The sequence below is a fragment of the Zootoca vivipara genome, chromosome 1, assembly GCF_965207765.1.
Source record: "Zootoca vivipara chromosome 1, rZooViv2.hap1.1, whole genome shotgun sequence".
NCBI classification, from domain to species: Eukaryota; Metazoa; Chordata; class Lepidosauria; order Squamata; family Lacertidae; genus Zootoca; species Zootoca vivipara.
In genome coordinates, this window is record NC_142582.1 from 10,498,722 (window position 1) to 10,519,073 (window position 20,352).

At 42.1% G+C, this 20,352-nt stretch overlaps 2 protein-coding genes across 8 annotated transcripts in view; one reads left to right on the forward strand and one right to left on the reverse strand.

Moving 5' to 3' along the window:
• Window positions 1-1,945: 1,945 nt before the first annotated feature.
• STRADB (STE20 related adaptor beta) lies at window positions 1,946-18,723 on the reverse strand. Of its 5 annotated transcripts, none has more exons than XM_035137278.3 (13): window positions 17,564-17,699; window positions 16,637-16,677; window positions 15,077-15,133; window positions 13,286-13,366; window positions 11,029-11,131; window positions 9,758-9,879; window positions 9,305-9,413; window positions 8,072-8,195; window positions 7,555-7,726; window positions 5,413-5,517; window positions 4,622-4,848; window positions 3,802-3,844; window positions 1,946-3,436 (listed from the first exon to the last, which is right to left on the reverse strand). In XM_035137278.3, the coding sequence occupies exons 3-13, from the start codon at window positions 15,086-15,088 to the stop codon at window positions 3,287-3,289; spliced, it is 1,248 nt and encodes a 415-aa protein (XP_034993169.2). In that variant the 5' UTR covers window positions 15,089-15,133; window positions 16,637-16,677; window positions 17,564-17,699; the 3' UTR covers window positions 1,946-3,286. The 5 variants fall into 5 exon arrangements, with proteins under 5 accessions (XP_034993169.2, XP_088529595.1, XP_088529646.1 ...); XM_088673469.1 differs by lacking the exon at window positions 17,564-17,699 and adding an exon at window positions 17,289-17,338; XM_088673520.1 differs by lacking the exons at window positions 16,637-16,677; window positions 17,564-17,699 and adding an exon at window positions 18,619-18,723.
• TRAK2 (trafficking kinesin protein 2) overlaps window positions 17,776-20,352 on the forward strand; it is a 35,842-nt gene continuing 33,265 nt past the window's right edge. Inside the window, exon 1 of one of the 3 annotated variants that reach the window (XM_035137275.3) lies at window positions 17,776-18,285. The gene's annotated coding sequence lies outside the window, so the exon portion shown is untranslated. The remainder of the gene's footprint in view (window positions 18,286-20,352) is intronic. The other 2 variants (XM_035137273.3, XM_088673248.1) reach the window with 2 other exon arrangements.

The window sequence follows — 20,352 nt, forward strand, 5'->3', positions numbered from 1 at the left end:
AATGGGGCAGAAATTTGATTCTGTTTGTATTTAAAAGTGAATCTACCTAGTTAGCTCTTTTTAAAACAATATGTGAAATGAAAAACAGACATCCTGCAAAATTTGCACTTCGCTGAATTTTGCAAATACAGTTCTCCAGCCAAGTAACGTGTACAAAAACACAAATAAGGTACAGTGTGTGCGTAAGTGTGCATTCACAAAAACACACAAAATGCATTGTACTAGGGAGCATAATAAGTATTAGGGAAATGCATCTTGCAAAATTGTGCATTAGGTAAAAAGGTTTATATTAGGAAAACTTTGCACTTGGATTCTGATTAATTTTAGGAATTTCTTTTAAAAAGAAAGCAACTGATATGAAACAGTGGAGAAGTGAACTTGAACAATGGAAAAATGAGAAGCAGAGAAACCAAAATGGACAGATTTGCTCAACTCTACCAGTCTTCACTTTGGAGCTGCACCTGTACCTGCCTCACACGTCAGATGCGAGGCAGGTGAATGTTGTTTGCGGGAAACAGTCTTGCAGGTCAAATTGGGACCTGTGCCAGGCCTAATTAAGCTGATGGACCAGAGGTTCCGTAGCCCTGCTGTATACACTGGCTTGCAGTAGCTCAGGGTGTCTTACTTGGAGATGAAAGTGTTTGCCTCTGAGCTACAGACCTTCCTCTAATGCTTACTTCAAAATTCCCTACTGGTGTTACTTTAATACAGAGTGCAATGTTTTATCTCTTGCTTGATGAAATGTGCTTAGGTGATTGCTGGAAAAGACCTGAAAAATGATAGATTTGCCTTTATGATGTTCAACTTTTAATAATTGAAACTTCTTTTTTTTAAAGACAACCCATAGTGTCTACTGTAACTCCCTACTACACATAGTATGACGCTGTCTAAGATGCCTAGCCTAATTCTTTCAGGTCAAGCCCGGCCGTTGCAGCAGCAATTCCTTGCTGTTTCCCAGTGGCACAGTATCATGGTGGCTAGATGATGTCATATTGGCAAAAGGGGGGGGGGAATCACTGCTGCCACACGGTTTCTTGGTTTTATAATGAATAGGCCCTGCTTGTCAGCTCTGCCCTCAAAAGATATGCAGAGCAACAGAATTAAGGAACATCTTGGAAACATGGAGGGCAGGCAGCTGCAGTTTCCCACTTGGCTCCGTCCCCTCAGATGCATACTGAGCACGGGTGCGGAGGCAAATGCATATATTTATTAGAAAGAAAATAAATACTTTCTCTAACCAACTGAGCTAACTTCCCTTTTAGCATTAACTACCTGCTGCTAGAATTTGACTGCAGAACACCACACACTGCTCCGAGTTCTCACTCTGCCTGTGATAGAGTGGCTGAAAACCTAGAACCCATTGTGTCCACTCAACAGACGTCTCCTTAATTGGATGGTGCTGCCTATATGAGTTGCAGAATCAACCCATGATGCCCTGTATTCTCAGACCCATTAACCTAGTCTTTTTATCTAGTTAAAGCAAATTTACTGCCAGGGTGAAATGTCTACACAGTTCTTAAAGCATATTCTTATACATGTCGATTTGATACTAAACTCCACTGAATTCCATGGGATTTGTTCCCAACATAACACTGGCTACTCAGAAGTAAATCCCACTGAATTAAGTGGGCTGCTCCTCCAAATAAGTGGGGTTAGGAACTATATTCTTTATGCAGTTTGATTATTTGTTACATTTAACATTTTGCCAGTGAATTAAATAGCAGTTTTTATCCTCACAGTGGCACTGGCAGCAATCTTGACAAATCGGTAGGAAATAAGTATCATGAAAGTAGGTTTTTTTTTAAACCAATTACCTATGTAATAATGTAGTAGGTTTTTTATTACATATTTAATTGTTTAAATTTGATATTTGGTCTCAAAAGTAGTTTTAGCTGACTTATAAGTATGAAGTAAAATACCACCAGAAGAAGCATGACTGAAGAGCTTTCTTGAAATAAGTAAATTTTATTCCAGTTACATTTGTCAGAGATGGCAAGAGATCGCAAACACATAAAAATTACTTCAGTAGTTTCCTATTTAAAAGAACAATTGTGATGCTAATAACATCACATCTGATATAACTTTGTGAGGTTACACTTTAAAAAAAAAATAAGCTAACATCTATTTTACATGATCAAATAAAATGTACATTAATAAAATATAGTTGTAAATATCTCAGTATTAAAAACCCTTTCCCCAAAATTATATGCTGTACAGAAAGCAAGAATTTTGGTTAAGGTCATGTTCAGTCAGTCATTCACAGTACTAGAGTAACAAGAACAGAAAGTGGTCTCTTTCTTGTCAGTCTGGCCTTTATATTGCTTCTTCTTGTTTGTAATTGGGAATTATTTCCTGTCTCGATGAAAGGCACAACAAAGAGGACAAAATGCAGGCCTAAGTCCATCTCATTTAAGCATCTATTGCTTCCTAGAATAGTGTTTGCAGCAGTATACCTCCAACAGTCATGTATTGCCATAGTATTAAAGCCATGCTTCCATTCAGTGGATCTTCTGTATGCCACATAGATTCTTTTTCCTCGCTGGTGCAACAGTATTCAACTTAAGATGTTGACTGTTTAAAGGCTAGTGATATGTGAGCCCAAGGCAGTGCCATTCCAATTAGAGCTGCAGGTCTATTAAGCAATCTCTTTATAAATAATATAATCAAGTAGTTTCAAACTCCTGTTTTACTGCTGTTATGCAAATTATTCTCCCTTGATTAGGTTTTGTAAAAAGATACCTTGTATTAAAGATCACAGCTAACTCCAGGCCTCAGTAATGGTTACTCCAACAACTGTTGGAGGGTAGGTGGCATGCGAAGCTCACAATGGTTTGCACACCACTTTTGTAAGCAGGAATATGCATTACTTTAAAGAAGTTTAGATATGTGATGAACAGTACACACACACACACACACACACACACAAACAAACACGCAAAAGCTGAGAGAAGGGAAACGGTATTTTAGATTAACACTTCTGAGGCAGTAAAGGCATAGATATATCAGACATGCCATACCAGGCTAAAATATGCACCATTGCAATTCAGTTGTAAGAATGGAAGGGAGATGCTTGAGAAATTGTAGACATTTATGGTAATCCAAGAAGTGAGAGTTACTGCATTCTGTAGTACCACTTTGGAAGAATTTTCCTTATATAAAGTATTGGCACAATTTTTTAAGCATTTTCAAGTATATAACTAATATTTGTATTTTGAACATGAAAAGGAAAAAGCGACAAAAATCACATTATTTTTTCCTAGAGAGAGATATCAGAGGTATGGTATCTTTAGAATTCCCAGTACACCTCTCTCTCATTTGGCAAAATGCATCCAGTCTTACAGATGGCTGCTGAACACACTGTTGGCACCTGTGGCTGGACCTGTTGGACGGCAGGAGGCAGCAGCGAAAGTAAAGAACCCTTTGTTTGTTCTTTTACCTGAAATGGGAGAACACAGTGATTGGAATAGTGAACTTGTACCCACAAATATGGCAAAGCCATTGTGAATTTATTTGGATAGGCTTGTTAACCTACAACAGGCACAGAATTCAGATTCTAAAGCTCTGGTTTACTTTCTCAAGGCATGCAACTATCAGTAACCAGGCTCAATGAATTAGTGACACTAGAAAGGGGTGGAGAACATTTGAGGGCCAGAGGTTCCTTGCTCATTTGTAGCACCTGCAGCCAGATATTCCCCACGGCTGATGAGAACAGGAAGCAATTGTATTGTGTCCCTTCTGCAAGCATATTTTGCCTGGTCTTTAGCTGCAATTCACACATCTAATAATTTGTAACAAGCTCACCTGCTTGAAGAAAGCATGCGACAGGAGACCTCTTGCTGATGGCCTAGATCCCAGGAAGAAAAACAGAACTTAGATATTTTAAGCTTTGCCAATGGAGTTAGCTAGTACCGTTTCTCCTAAAATAAGACATACCCATAAAATAAGCCATAGCAGAATTTCTAAGCATTTACAGAATATAAGCCATACCCCGAAAATAGTGATAGGCGCAGTTCTGGAGGGCCTCAAGGAAGAGGCAAGGCTGGACGCATAATAAAAAATAAGACATCCCCTGAAAATAAGCCACTGGGGGTTTTTTTATAGGAAAAATAAATATAAGATGGTGTCTTATTTTCGGAGAAACACGGCACTGTAATAATTTCCCCTTCTCTTGTTGCCTATTTCAAAATAACATAAACCCTGCAAAAAGTGTACACTTCAGGCTCCTCATATGTGGATATTTTAAAATTGGGACTATCAACTGACTGTAGAATTTAGTCAATTAACTGCCTCTTGAACTGATTAAATATATAGCTACACTTAAGTTAGAAAAGGTCATTTTGACATTTTCCAAAATAGCTTTTAAAATGCAAGGAAAGTGTGACCATATTACCCACTTACCAATCAACTAAAAGTTTTAGGTGCATCCACACCAAAAATTACATATCCACTTGCACTGTGAGTGAACAAAATATACATTTATGACATGCATCTATATGAAATATACAGAGGGAAGTTGTTGATAACTTCGAGCTCATGTATAAAACAAGGTTTTCAAGTAATTGGAAAGCTCTTTGAACCCCATACAAATATAACTGCAGCAAATAAATTCTAACAGCCTTACCTTTTCTCTGGGTCCTGTTGCAAACAGAGTTCTATCAAGTTATAGAAAGCTGGGGAGAAAGTTTTTGGTGGAGTCTGCAACCTCTCACTTGTCATTGTGTGTGTCATACTTTCACCAATTCCAGAGTCAATCCCTGATCGAGAATTTTTTATCCTGGATTCACCACGCGGAAAAGTATTTATAGCCCAAGGAGAATAAGAGGGACCTTTCAGCTTCTGCAACAGCATCTGGAAGAAAATGCCCATTGACTGTCTTAGCCTTACCTGTACACATCAAATGTACACCTGTTTAATTTCTGGATCAATAGGGGTACTTTCAGCGAAAATATTTGGGGGGGGGACACAATTCTAAAATGTGCACCTTTTATCAAAGCTGTTCACTGCCACTCCCCTATCTCATGTTACTTCTGAATCCAATCAGTTATCTATATTATAGTGTCACAAAGCTACACAGCCAGCTAAGAGCAAGCAATCCAATCAGAGTGAGGGCAATAGACTGGACAATCAGGGAACATGTAACAAACTTGGCACAAACACTATTCAAAACAATGCTTCCTGAATAGGTAAACATTTTTGAACCACTTTGCAACATTTTAAAATTTTAAACATTTTGATGTTTGCAAATGTGCTGAAACACATACATTCTAGAATTATCACAACATTATTATTATTATTATTATTATTATTATTATTATTGCATTAGGTAGCTAGGTGTTCAAGATCCTCAAAATTGTCACCTCTCTTTTTGTGACATTGTTATCTTATCAGAAGTTGAAGAGTTTTGTTCCTTACCTGCGTCCGAGGTATATCCTGAAAAGGTACTTGCCCATTAGCTAGTTCACATGCTGTAATGCCCACACTATAGATGTCAGACTTCACATTATAGCCATACATATCCTATGGAAGGAGACACTGCATTGATAACTGCTGAATACATGCCAGTGTGCCACGAATAGAAATAAACATGCATATTCAACTATAAAAAGTTGATTTGTTTTCTTTGAAAGATACCCTATAAATCTAAATAAAAATAAGTCTGTTGCTACATTCAAGCCCTGAAGCACACAGTGTTATGCCCTTCGAGTATAGTACTGGTTTTAACACAATTGCACTATTTTCCGCCCACAAAAATTATTTTGCTGCATTTAACAAGTTCATAATACAACCTTTAGCTTCCTTTCAAATGCCTTCATGTGCAAAATGGAATATCAACACCATAAAATACAGCTATGGTCTTCAGTGCTGTTTTATACTGAAAATCTGTACCTAGGTTAATCATATTTACACTGAAATACCTGAAACCTGTAAGAAGCTAGAAATTAATTGATGTGCCAGTTCTGCCAGGCTACATTTCTTAGGGTTATCACAAAGTCAGAACCCACTTGATATGGTTTAAACTGGGAGAAAGGGTTGTACTTTATAGGGTTAAGCCAAAACAGAGGCTGGTGATCACTAACTGCAATAGGGAAAATATTTGCCTGGTTTTCAAGTTGCAGTAAGGCTTAGTGCAAATGTACTGACTACAGAAGAGATCATGACTATTTCATTTTCTCCCTAGTCATATTGCTCCTGTGCCATGCTAAAACATGTTTGAACCTAGACTCATGGACAAATCATGAGTTGTCAATCATAGGACAACTCTTGGTTATGGCTTATGGTTATTCTAAAGGTAAAGGGACCCCTCGTGACCGACTCTGGGGTTGCAGCGCTCATCTCGCATTATTGGCCGAGGGAGCCGGCATACAGCTTCCAGGTCATGTGACCAGCACGACAAAGCCGCTTCTGGCGAACCAGAGCAGCACACGGAAACGCCGTTTACCTTCCCACTGTAGCGGTACCTATTTATCTACTTGCACTTTGATGTGCTTTCGAACTGCTAGGTTGGCAGGAGCTGGGACCGAGCAACGGGAGCTCAACCCGTCGCGGGGATTTGAACCACCGACCTTCCCATCAGCAAGCCCTAGGCTCTGTGGTTTAACCCACAGCGCCACCCGTGTATGGTTATTCTTGAGAAAGCTAAACCACAAGCCTAGGTTTGGAAGAGATGCTAAGCTAAACTGGAGCAAGCTGTGCAGCAGCAAAATGACTGGGAAGGAGCAAAGATGCCACAATCTCCTTTCTGTAAGCCTGCATGCTATGTGGACCAGGAGACTACCTCCGTAATGAAAGCCACTGTCATGTAATCTGTGGTATTAGTTCCTGTGTGTGTGTGTGTGTGTGTGTGTGTGTGTGTGTGTGTGTAAAGTATTCAACTGGGTCACTCAAAAGATCCGTTAATAACTTGGTAATATTTAACTTGTCAATATAAGTACATGTCATGCTAAACCAGATATAGCTGTATGCTTAGACCTAAGTTTCTAATTTCCCATTCATCATTATATAATCCTTGATATTCTACTAAGGCCTCATAATTTCATTAAAAATGTTCTTTAAAATCTAAAGTACTAACTGTAGAAGTAGACAGAAATCAGACCTCCAGCTTAATGGTTCTAGTTCACTCCAGCATTCCTCCCAATAATGTGAGGATTGGAGAAGGATTAAAATATTTACAAAAATTTAGGAGTTAGAATAATTGTTACAGCTCCTACAAGGAAGATATGGTTGATTAAGAGATAGCAATTCATCATGTATGGATGTGCAAAATCATTCCACTTAATTTCAGTAATAATCGGCAAGAAAAGTTTAATATTTCAACATAAATTATAGGGCTACAACAATTTTATTTTTTTAATTTATGCATTTTATTGTAGAGTGTTATATAGAACATTGAGATTTCAAATATTAATAAAATAATAAAGAGGACATTAAGCAATTAAGATTAGCTTTTATAATGCACAATTAGAATTCTTTATAGACATTTCTTAGATGCAATCTGTGCCTATACGTATTTTCTGCATGACTGCTCAGCCACAGTGAACTGCATCATATACTGACCTGCCTCAGTAGTTCAGGACTCAGCCAGGGAAGCATTGATGCACTGAACTGGGGGAAGTCATACACAGCTTTTAACTGTTTCCCACTGCTCACTAGACTGCAAAGATGGTTCAATCCAGAAAGATACACCAGGCCATCCCCTGAAATCAGTATGTGGCTAGCTTTAATACTTCTGAAAGACAAAACAAGTGATTAAGAGAAAAACAAGATTCTAACACACATTATACAGGATTGTTCATAAGAAGAGTCATTACCCTGTATCACACAAGAGACGCATAATGGAGATGTACATTGTGTTTCGTGTTGCTCTTGACTGCAATGTAGGAATAATGCCAGCTCTCACTGAATGATGGTGCATGAAGATATGGTCACCACAGAGCAAAGAGTGTCTTGTGCCAACTCAACAGTTTCAAAAATCTCAAGTCACCCAATTAGAACGAGATGGGGACTCTGGTCTCCCCATTTACCCTTGGTCCCAATCGTCTGTCATTTTCTTAAAAACCTCTCTACACATTACCTGTGAATGTAGCCATGTTGGTGCATGTAGTTTAACCCGCTGATTGCTCCAAACAGGATATTTCCTATCAACACTTCACTCATGCCTTCAGGAAAGTAAGTCCTCAGTAGATGGCTAGCTGAACCTAGAAAAGGTGCATGAAACTTGCTAGCAAGTCAAAACATTACATGAAAGCAGACATTTCCTGTTGTAACTCAGAAAGCTGTAACACATAAATCTGATCCCCCTGCTACATAGTGTACAACTATGTAGGATATTATGAAGGATATTATGAAGGATATTGGAAATGCTTTTTGTATTGATCAGTGCTGCCCCTAAAAATATTGCCACACAAGAATTTGCCTGTGGACTCAAGGAGTAGGCCTGAATGATGCAGCTTTTTACAAAACAGCCAATTTCTCTTCTTTCTTCTTTATTGAGGTAGTCCCACTGCTTAAAAGAGGCAGGCATTAAATGAAGAAGCTGCCTCACGTGTAGAGAACTGAATCTGGCCAATGGACCAGATCCTTAATTCCATTGCCCTATGGTGCTACCTGTCAGAGTTCAAAGGGGCTTATGGTAACCACTGATAAAGTCTGTTTACAGGCAGAGTTTGGCCTATAGACAAGGCACTTGCAGAAAAGCAACTGGGAGCTCACATTAAGCTCCCATATGCTACAAAGGAACAATGTCCTTACCTACCCCACACCTGACATCACATATGCTTTGGAAGAAATGGCCTTGTGGGCCAAGTTGGAAACCATACTGAGCCTAATAAGGACTGCAAGGCAGGAGGTTCCCCACAACTGGTCTATCCCATCCTTGACTTACATCTTGTCAACATGCAAAAGGTACAGGCTTTAAAAATATTAAGCAGTATATACGTACTTTTCAATAAACGAGCAAGCTGCTCTTAAGTTTAATAGCTCAAATGCATGGTATGTAAACTAAACACATGGAGTTGCATCCCAAACTGCCACTGCATGAACGGAGTAGATTCCCACACTCACAACAGAAATTTCCCATTCTTTCCTGCTTCCTGGAGCACCTCATCTACCCTCAAAATCTGCTTCAGAGGGTTGGAAGATCCTCTGGAGCGGATTGGGGGGTGGTGGACTGCAGGGATGAAGATACAAAATGGGAGTCCTGCTGCATGGAGTGGAAGTCCGTTTGCAATGCAGTAGACACAGTCCTTAATGAGCCCATACAGAGATAATTCAATTAATGTGTAGCTTTCCCCAACAGAATACTTACAGTAGGCCATGAAAGGAGAAATAACCCAAAGCCAGCTTCCAGCAGTGAATACTGCCCAGAGAGTCATGATATTGGGGTGTCGAAAGGAATGGGATAAAACCACCTCATTCTAGATGAAAGAATACATGTTTTAATTCTTTAAAAAGGCAATGGAACATTCCACAAACCCTTAGCCACAGCCTACTGCCAACTCTGAAGACAATCCCTAAATCAGAAATGAATGCATTTTTGGATTGTTGCACAATGCCAGAGATGCAATTTGAGAAAGCTGTCCCTGCATCTAATCAAACGTTTTCTGGAATTATTAGCATATCTAGAAGTAGTTATCTTTTTAATAACCTGGCAACTTCAAAGTGTCTTCATTTTTAAACACTTTGTATAAAGTTTAAAAATCACCTCTCCTTTTACATGTTAACTTCATAAATATTTAAAATGTTAAAACATCTGCTTTACTTGTAAAGCTTTCAAGTGTTCTTCAGAACATCTTTCCAGATCTGTAATCCTTATAGCCACCAGTGTTCCTGTAGGGATATGACGCGCGAGGTAGATTGAAGTTAAGTTGCTGTATCCCCTTCCTATTAGCAAAACAGAAGTTGATCACTTTAACAACTTTGCAATGTTTCTTAATTACTGCTTTATTATTTAACATTCGCACAATCCCAATATTCAAGGCAAATACTGACAGATTATGAAGAAAAAGCTGTTCTGAGACTGCACATAAGGAAACAGCTAATCTGAGCAACCAAAAAAGACACTGCTGCAAGTCTGGCTTTGACTTGGCTCAACTACCACAGGGTTTTAGAATAGATTCTATGTCTAGGAGCTAATTTATCAGAATCCAAGGAACAGCTACCAAGTGCCATCAAACCATTTTTACAAGGTCAAGCTGAGTGCTAAATGACAAAGATTGATATCTTCAAAAGGATAGCAATACTTGCATACAGGAAAGCACAGCAATGGACAGTATATACACAACATGTGAAACACGTTTAGGCAGTGATTAAAAGAAAGTGTTGGCAGAAGAGCAAACTGGGGGATTGAATAAGAAAATCAATTCAAATCAATTTGAAAATAGGCTTTTGCCTCATGGTGCCACAAGTGGTAGCCTCCCATCAGTCCCAGAGTAACCATTGGCAGCAACTAACATTGGGCTGGCCATTAAAACGCAAATGCACTTGTGTTGCGCTGCTTCAAAATGGGAACATTCCCATGAACCTTCCCACATGGCAATGAATAGGTTTTCATCAGAGGACAATGCAAACTTGCACTTTCCTGAGGTAAAAAGAAGGGGCTAGAGGCATTCCCTGGATAAGAGACAGAGATAGAACAGGGTAGCAGTCTGCAGCATCTTTGGAAGACTGAGTCATCACTTACAGCACTGCAGCTACTATGTTTCAAAAGGGCATTGATGCCTGATATTTTAATCACAAAGAAAACAAGCAGTCAGATAGAGCTAGATGGAACTGAACAAGCAAATATTAAGATCAATTAAAAAGGTTGCATGACTCAAATTTACTGACCAAACATTGGTGAAACACTGGATTTTCACACCAGGGAATACTGTCCAGTTTTCTAAAGATCTCCCAACCAGACAAGGTAGGAAGATAAGGTACTTGTAAATCACCCTCCCTATAAGCCTTTTTTCAGCTGAATAATGGAGTAAAAATGCTTTCAATGATAAAAATAGGAAATAGCGTATTTCAGATTACAAAAAAGTCAGTTACCTATTTCCACCTGGATATCATAATGGGATACATCAGAGGACCATGATATTTCTTCATCTCCTCTTTGAGTTGATTGTCCCCAATATAAAGCAGGTTCATCTGTCTGAACAGAAAAAAGATGTACACAAATACACACTTTTATTGTATAAAATTGCAGTGAACAGTGTAACTTTATGTTAATCTTGCAGGTCTGCCAGCCTATACATCTTCCAGAAGCACCACAAGGTCTTTTTCTATTGCCATTGCTTTTGGTGTCAGAGGGTGACTTAGTTACTATAAATGTCATAAAGAAGACTTCATCCCACATAGCATATGAGAAATAATGCATTTCCTACTATATCAGACAGTAAAAACCATATACTATGTTTTTCAATTATATTTCCACTTCTATTATACTCAGGAACTGTGCCAAGTTACAATACCATGTGCTGCTTGACTTAGTGTTCATCCGTCCATCAAGCATTACAGCGTTACTTAAGTGCCACTACCTGCAAATGCAGCCAAATTAATATATTTTATTTTTAAAATATATAAATTGCTTTTCTCAGAAACATATCCAAAGTGGTGTATGGAAAAAACCAGATAGCCCAGTTGGTAGAGCATGAGATTCTTAATCTCAGGGTTGTGAGTTTGAGCCCCAGGTTGGGTGAAAGATTCCTGCATTGCAGGGTGTTAGACTAGATGAGCCGTGGTCCCTTCCAGCTCTACAATCCTATGATTCTAACTCATGAACAGCAGCACTATAAAACCAAAGCAGAGAAATTAACTGGTTCCACAATCTAGGTGTGCAGCCAGGGAGTCATTCTGGACTCACAGCTCTCCATGGTAAAAGGTAAAGGGACCCCTGACCATTCAGTCCAGTCGTGACCGACTCTGGGGTTGTGGCACTCATCTCACATTATTGGCTGAGGGAGCCGGCGTATAGCTTCCAGGTCATGTGGCCAGCATGACAAAGCCGCTTCTGACGAACCAGAGCAGCACACGGAAATGTCGTTTACCTTCCCGCCGTAGCGGTACCTATTTAGCTACTTGCACTTTGACGTGCTTTTGAACTGCTAGGTTGGCAGGAGCTGGGACCGAGCAACAGGAGCTCACCCTGTCGCGGGGATTTGAACTGCTGACCTTCTGATCAGCAAGCCCTAGGCTCAGTGGTTTAACCCACAGCGCCACCTGCGTTCCTGCTGTCCATGGAGGCACAGCTTAATTCTGTGTCCAGGGCAGCTGTCTACCAGCTCCATCTGGTATGCAGGCTGAGACTCTACCTGCCTGCAAACTGTCTTGCCAGAGTGGTGCATGCTCTGGTTATCTCCCGCTAGGAATACTGCGATGGGCTCTATGTAGGGCTACCTTTGAAGGTGACTCGGAAACTGCAATTAATCCAGAATGTGGCAGCTAGACTGGTGACTGGGAGTGGCCACCAATACCATATAACACCGGTCCTGAAAGATCTTCATTGGCTCCCAGTACGTTTCCGAGCACAATTCAAAGTGTTGGTGCTGACCTTTAAAGCCCTAAACAGCCTCGGTCCTGTATACCTGAAGGAGCGTCTCCACCCCCATCGTCCAGCCCAGACACTGAGGTCCAGTGCCAAGGGCCTTCTGGCGGTTCCCTCACTGCGAGAAGTGAGGTTACAGGGAACCAGGCAGAGGGCCTTCTCGGTAGTGGCGCCTGCCCTGTGGAACACCCTCCCAGCAGATGTCAAGGCAATAAGCAACTATTTTACTTTTAAAAGACAACTGAAGTTCCTGTTTAGGGAAGTTTTTAATGTTTAATGCTGTGTTGTTTTTAATATATGGTTGGAAGCCTCCCAGAGTGGATGGGGAAACCCAGCCAGATGGGTGGGGTATAAATAATTATAATTTACTCTTGCTATGGTCCACCAGAAATTCTCAGCTGTGGAAGGGAACATTTCTCATGTTGCATGCAAAAAGCTCTGCTTGGCTTAGCTAGCAATGGGAACCCTGTGAGGGATTCTGAATCACAGTAATGTGGCTCTCCTTAATTCAGATATATCTATAATGGATATGCCTCTCCATGAAATTGTCTCAAAAACACTTTGAGGAACCGGCTCTTATTTCTTATTGTTGGGCTGATGACTATTCTCTGCTGAGAACAGAGGAACCAAGTGTTTCCATTTGGAAACATACCAAAGACAGCCGAAAATAAGTGATGCGAGCTCTGCTTCAAGGATGCAGACATAATTGTACTAGGACTAACACTAGTGAAAAAGGTCAAGTTAATATACATTTTCTCTTACCAAGTCTTGAGTGCTGCTGCCTTCTGATTGCTTTTCTGCTCCAATGGATTCAATTCGTGTCCGTAGAATACAGGAACAGTCCTTGAAAAGCATAACAGTCAATCAATAAGTGCAGGGCAGTCTCGAACAGGTCGGGTGCCCTGGCGCTGAGGGGCGGAGATCGCTCCGGCGCCCCACCCTCGCAGGGTGCAGCATGGCTTCCACGCAGCTTCGCGGCGCAGCGCCCCACCTACCAGCCCGGTGCCCTGGGTCACCGGGTCTCTACCTAGAGCCGGCCCTGAATAAGTGTTCCCTCTATTATATTTTAACAGCTTTGTTACCAGGTGACCTATTATGATGGGCAGCTGGAATCTCAAAAAACAGTAACAAAGTAAAAACCTACCCCAGACTATCCAGAATCTCTGGACAATTAACACCATTTTGAAAAATCATGACCAAGTATGCTTTCTCTAAATAATGTAGTCGTACCTCAGCTCCCGAATGCCTTGGGAATCGAATGTTCCGGCTCCTGAACGATTTAAAATCTTCTGATTTTCAAACGTTCTTTTGGAAACCAAACGTCCGACGGGGTTTCCACGGCTTCCGATTGGCTGCAGGAGCTTACTGCAGCCTATCAGAAGCCGCGATTTGGAAGTTGAACGTTTCGAGCGAACACCCAGAATGGATTCTGTTCGACTTCCGAGGTACAACTGTATTGCAGTCTTCAGCTCTTCTATGAACAATGTTCCATATAGGCTGTGTATACACCAGGGTGTTAATGTGTGTGGGTCACCCAGATCCAATTTTTCCATGGGCACTTATGTGCATCTTTGTCCACATGAGTGCTTTCAACTGAATGCTATCCCAGTGTTTCCCATGCACACACTGTGTTGTTGTCCCCTCCCCTGAGTTAGTACTTCCCCACCAACCCTGAGTCCCAGAAACTGAGGTCCACTACAGGCATGTGCAGAGCTTTTGGTTTACCTGTGTACACAGCCAATTTTTTATTCTTATGATACGAGTTTTTCCAATACAGTAGTCCACACTTGCACAAAACAGCAAGTTAAAAAAAATATGAAAAGGACATGGGTGTTAAGACTGGTCCCAACAAGCAGCCAACCAAGAAGAACCTTGCCAATGGAAGTAGGGGGTGTGGCGATAGATGGCACCCAGGAAAGCCCCACATTAAAAAAACACAACCCACACAATGCACTTCAGTATATCCACAGTTGAGCAACATGATTTTACGTTGGATCTTTTCCTTACCACATTATCTGCAGCTCAGCAAAGTTCAAATTAAAGAGGGGGTGCAGGCTGCCAGTTGAATGAGAACATTATATGGATGATGTGAAAAACAGGCACACCTGGGATGCCTCAAATCCACGTTGAACTGGGAATTGTATACACTCAGGTCTTCAGTATTAAATGAAGCCTGGCAGCTGTGTGCTTGGCCACTCTGTTTAGGCGCAGATAATAAAAGCAGACATTGAACCCACAGTAGCCCATTCTTAAAACCCAAAGAATATTCCATATAAAAGTGAAGCAGAGCAGGCCTGAGTTGTCTCCTCTATGGACAACACTTGAAGAGCTCACATTTCCCATTCTCACTTTGTAGTTCTCAAAATTAGCATGTTTAGTGAAATGTAAAGGAACCAAAGGTAGTAATGGGAAAGTTATTTTGGTGCTGTTTGTTTGTTTGTTTGTTAAAGCACACAAACCAGATGTATACCTGCAACATGCTACAAACATTGTGATATGTTATTGAAGAGTCCAAACAAAATGGAAGCAAGTAAAAATAAACTATGTGCTTACCAAACAAGACATGGAACTGCCTTAGTTCATGGAAAATGTCATGCAAACCCATTTATCCTGGAACAGAATATCAAAATAAAGTTTACATTCAGCCCAAACAGTAACCAAACAAAGATGTCATTCTTCTTCCCTTTGACCATGCATGCAGCCTTGAGCACACTGAAGGTCTGGACTATAAATGTATGAATGAAACTCTCAGAAGGCTCCTCCCATAGTCAGCTTTACATATGGTTGGTCAGTATACAGTCAAACCTCGGTTTACGGCTACCTCGGCGAGCGACCGCTTCGGCGAACGACCGCCGCTGACCCGGAAATGTTTACATCCGGGCTCCGCGGAGTCGGATGTGCAGACGCAATCTGCACAGTGCGTGCGCAGAAGCGTTCTATTGGCGAGCAACCGCTTTGGCGAGCAACCGCTTTGGCGAGCGACCGCCTCCGCGGAATGGATTGCGGTCGCAAACCGAGGTACCACTGTAGAATTAAATATTCTTGGCTACCACCAGTAGTGGAGGTGGTATGTCTCTGAACACCACTTACTGGAAAACACAAGTGAGGAGACTGCTGTTGTACTTAAGCCGTGATTTGGGGCTTCCCATGGTGTTCTGGTTGACCATAGAATCACAGAATTGTACAGTTGAAAGGGTTCCTAAGGGTCATCTAGCCCATCCCCCTGCAATGCAGGAATCTCAACTAAAGCACTGTGGGAACAGGATGCCACATTGGTTGGATCCAGCAAGGCTTTTCTTATGTACCTAAAAACCTCTAAGCAGTTTACATAGAAAAAAAACCCCAACACTTTTAAAATACTGATAAAAAAATCAATTGCTTGTTAAATACTGAAATAATATTTATGGAACTGGCTTGGGCCCTCCAAATAATAATTTACCTAGCAATTTCCATGCTGCAAAGGAGAAAAAACTACTACAAGTCCTGCTTATATGCACTGTACAGGCTTCAAGTCATACAGTTGCCACCTGTATATACAGGATTGTCCTGCATTGATAGAGTTTTGTCGTCCCCCCCCCCAGGCTAGGGATCCTCTCGGAATACAGTGGTACAGTACCTCGGTTTAAGTACACAATTGGTTCCGGAAGTCTGTACTTAACCTGAAGCGTACTTAACCTGAAGCGAACTTTCCCATTGAAAGTAATGGAAAGTGGATTAATCCGTTCCAGACGGTCTGCGGAGGACTTAAACTGAAGCGTACTTAACCTGAAGCGTACTTTCCCCTTGAAAGTAATGAAAAGTGGATTAATCCGTTCCAGACGGGTCCGCGGATACTCAACCTGAAGCGTACTTAACCCGAAGTATGAGTCTAATTGGTTGTGGAAGTCCGTACTTAACCTGAAGCGTACTTAACCTGAAGCGAACATTCCCACTGAAAGTAATGGAAAGTCGATTAATCCGTGCCAGATGGATCCGCGGAGTACTTAAACTGAAAGTACTCAAACCAAAGCGTACTTAAACCGAGGTATGACTGTACATGTGTTTGAAAGGGTGTGTAAAAGGTCATGCATTTAAGCTCTGGGTAACCAAACACAGACAGATTTACAAACTCACTCTCTGTGTGTGACAAATTCCTGAGGGGCCATCCTGTTGGGCTGCAATAGATTGTAACGGATTACTTTGTGTGTGTTTTTCTTTAATATCTATGTTTTTCAATTTTATACATTTCAATAATTTCACAACCACTATAACATTTCAAAACTTGACTTCCTTCCCCCTGTTTCTGCGGTTCCTTAATCTATCTACTGTGTCTGTATACACACACACATACTGCATATTTCAATTTACGGTAACTTACTCACTTACTCATCTACTTTAAATATACAGTATGCTCTTATAAAAACTGCAGGTTATTACAATAATCCTGCCCATGTCCTTATCTGTTTACAGTTCATTTGTAAATACTCAATAAACAATTTCCATTCATTTTTTTAAAGTTTAGCTTGTTTTCTTATTTTTCCAGTAAGTTTCACAATTTCTGCATATTCCATAGGTTTTTGTATCCATTCTTCTTTCACTGGGACTTCTTTTTCCCGTTTTTGGGCAAGTAACATTCTTGCTTGCAATGGATTAATTTGAAGTTACTTCAGCACCAGATATTTATTAATTAATTAATTAATTAATTAATTAATTATTGGGGGATCGCCCCAACTTCCCCTCCCCGTATTTTGCCGAAACAAAGGTGGCAGCTCCACCGCAGTCCTACCTTCCCATCCTTTCTGGATCTAGCCCCGCCACCCTCACGATATCGAAACGGAGTGCTGCAAAAAGTTCAGGGTCAGTGGAAGTGTTAGGTTTGCATGAGCAAGGATCTATTTTCTCCCCACCGCAAAGAGAGAGGCGACAACGCTGCCTCCCCGTTGCAACACAAAAATAAACATATAATCGAAACGATCACAATAACCGCCCCTCTTCTTTCTGTTTTGCAACCGGACCGGACCTGGTCGCTACTACGGCGCCGCACGCGCGCACTTTTTTTACCTGGGAGCAAGCCCCGCCGGGCCCAGCGGGCCTTACTCCTGAGGAGACCCAAACTTGTCCTGGCCCGGGGGGGGGGGGGCTTCCCCGCTCGCCTCGCCTCCCTCCGCCCGCGCCCACCTCACACCGGCTGTCAGCCTCCGGCCGCCGCCCCCGAGGGAGCCCAGAAACAGAGGCTGCCGCCTGTTGCCAAAGAGGCCGCGGACAGCGCAGTGCTTTTCCTCAGACAAACCGGAGGGGTGGGAATCACCTCAGCCCCTCGCCCGCCTCCCTCGGCTAGCCTGAGGCGGACTCGAACTGTAGGCCCCGCCCCCCTGCGAGTGAACCCAGGCCGGCGTAAGGGTTATCGCCCGCCCGCCCGCCACTGCGGGACTACCAGTCCCGAAGTGCACCGCGGCAGCATTTCTCCTCGGGCGAGGGGGGGAGGTTTCGAAGGGGAGAGAGATAGGAACGGAGAGAGCGGGAGGGAGGGCTCGCGCCCGCCCGCCCGCCCACCATTGCATGACGGGAAGCGTAGTTTGAAAGGCGGCCGGGGGACGCTGCCGCCACTATTGAGGCCGAGCGGTGCTTTCTGCCTCCATCTTGTGACCGAGTTTGTGGCCGCCTCCCGCACGTTGCTCCACTTGGGCGCCGGCGCTCCGAAAGAGGGAGCTGAGGAGGCGGCTGCACAATTGTCGCCTGTGGCCGGAGTGAAGAGGCTGGAAAGGAGCCCAAGCCTGGAGCTGGTAAGGGGGCAAGTGGGTAAGAGACGACATGGCAAGCGCTGCATTCTCCCCCTCATCCCTGATCCCCTTGGCCATCTCCCTTCTTCCTCCTCTTAAGCCTCCATTTCTCCCAAGTCAGCCCTTCCTTCCTTGCTTCCTACAGCCGGATGTTGTGCATGTTTACTTCGAAGTAAGTGCTAGGAGCCCAGTGGGGATTTTACCCCGGGGGAGCGTGAGCCTCTTACCCCGCCTCGCTCCTCCTCTCTCCTCCGCAATGTTGTCAGCCCTGCTGTGCTTCCCTCCCTACGTCCCTCCTTTCTTTCTCTTTTTCTTTCTTTCTCTCCTCCAACTTACCTTACCTTCCTTCCTTCCTTCCTTTCTCCTCCCCATCTTTGGTCTCTCATCTGAAACTTCCTTCGCTTGAACAGACACTTCTCGCTTCCTCCTTTTATTTTTTTACACACACCCCTCTCCTTCCCACCGAGAAATTTCCAGAATTGCCCAAAAGGAAAAGAGACTTGGGGAGGGGGGAAGGTAATGCAGCAGATGCCCTTTCATGGAGGGCTGTGGTGCCTAAACACCAAGCACGACAGAGCAGCATCTGTTGATGTTTATTGCCCTCCCCTAAGTACAGTATAGGAGTCAGCCTAGTCAGTCATTGGCTATTTATTTCTTTATTTTTTGTTCATTGCATTTATATCCCGCCTTTTGACCCAAGGAGCTCAAGACGGCATGCATGGGTCTCCGTTTCCTCGTTTAATCCCTGCAACAACCTTGTGAGGTAGGTTAGGCTGAGAGACAGTGATTGCCCAAGGCCAACTAGTGAGTTTCATGGTCAAGTCAGGATTTGAATCATAACGTTCCAGTCCCAGTCCATCACACTTAACAACTATTCCACATTGACTATTAGTCAGCTCCCCACTTTTTTCTCCTTCCTGCTTCCTTCCAGAATGGAAATAATAGTCTCTTTCTCCTTTCTGGGTGACCTCAGTGGAATCTGTTGTCATGTCTCTCTCTCTCTCTCTCTGTGTGTGTGTGTGTGTGTGTGTGTGTCAGGGAGAGCAGCTTGGGTATACAGTATAAGGCTATTTGGATGCTAGCTCCTTTTTGCATTGTATATAATGTACAAATGCATCACAAGCCTTGGTTTTTGTAATAGGAATATAAAAGCGGGGCTTCTGAAAATATATAAAGGAGCTATTTTGTTTTGTTGTTGTTATTTGTTCCAGCTTTATAACCTTCACTGCTTCCCCCCTAGAAAAAATAGGTGCCAGTACTCCTCATGAAGTTGTTACAGGAATTGCCACACTTTTTAACAACCCAAAAAAGAGGTGCTGGTATTGCATACCTTTGAGTAACCCCTGAAAAAAAAAGCACTGATTGTCTTGTTCACATAACTGGCTCTGGCTGAGCTTTGAAGCCTTGCATCTCTCTTCTGTATAAATCCTCCAGCAATGCAGTACTGTCAAAGTTTGACCTCCATGATTTATTTCTGAAGCTATTTAAGAGGCAAACAAGTATTAGTCAGAGGCTAATATATTGTGACAGTGCTGTGTCTGTATGCATGTCTTTTTTGAGCTCCAAATTCTAAATTTGCTTCCCTGCACAACCTATTCTTAGCATGCACTGTGCTTTAATTATTAAGTTTAATTGTTTTAAAATCATTAACAAATACATATGGCATGATGCTTCACCTCATTGGTGCCGTCACAGGGAAGAATTGTGTTCCTAATACTTGAAATACTGATTTTTTTCCTGAGATAAAAAAAAGTAAACAAGGGGATCAAAATGCCTATCAACACCCCTATCTAAATGCTGTAAGGAATGATGAAACATGGGTCTTCATGTCTTTCCTTCAAACATCCATCATAATACACATGGCAGCTGCAAAGGAATATATAATTTGTAACTTATGATAAAGATTCAGGTGCCTCCTCTTTTGTAAGCAGCCAAATGGACCAGTGGCAAATACACCCATAATGATGTAATTTTGAGGGTTTCCAATCATATTGGCTGCAATCGGATAATTTACTGATGGGCTTTTCACTGGGCATATATATTTGAATAAAATACTTGTCCATGTTAATT

Bases quoted from the DNA above. Each gene is read 5' to 3' on its own strand.
- STRADB (XM_088673520.1), bottom strand. The intron at 9,880-11,028 runs GTAACTGACTTT...TTTTGCTAATAG, and splicing joins TGATATCCAGGTGGAAATAG to GAAGGGGATACAGCAACTTA. The intron at 7,727-8,071 runs GTAATGTGTAGA...TTTGTCTTTCAG, and splicing joins CAACATGGCTACATTCACAG to AAGTATTAAAGCTAGCCACA.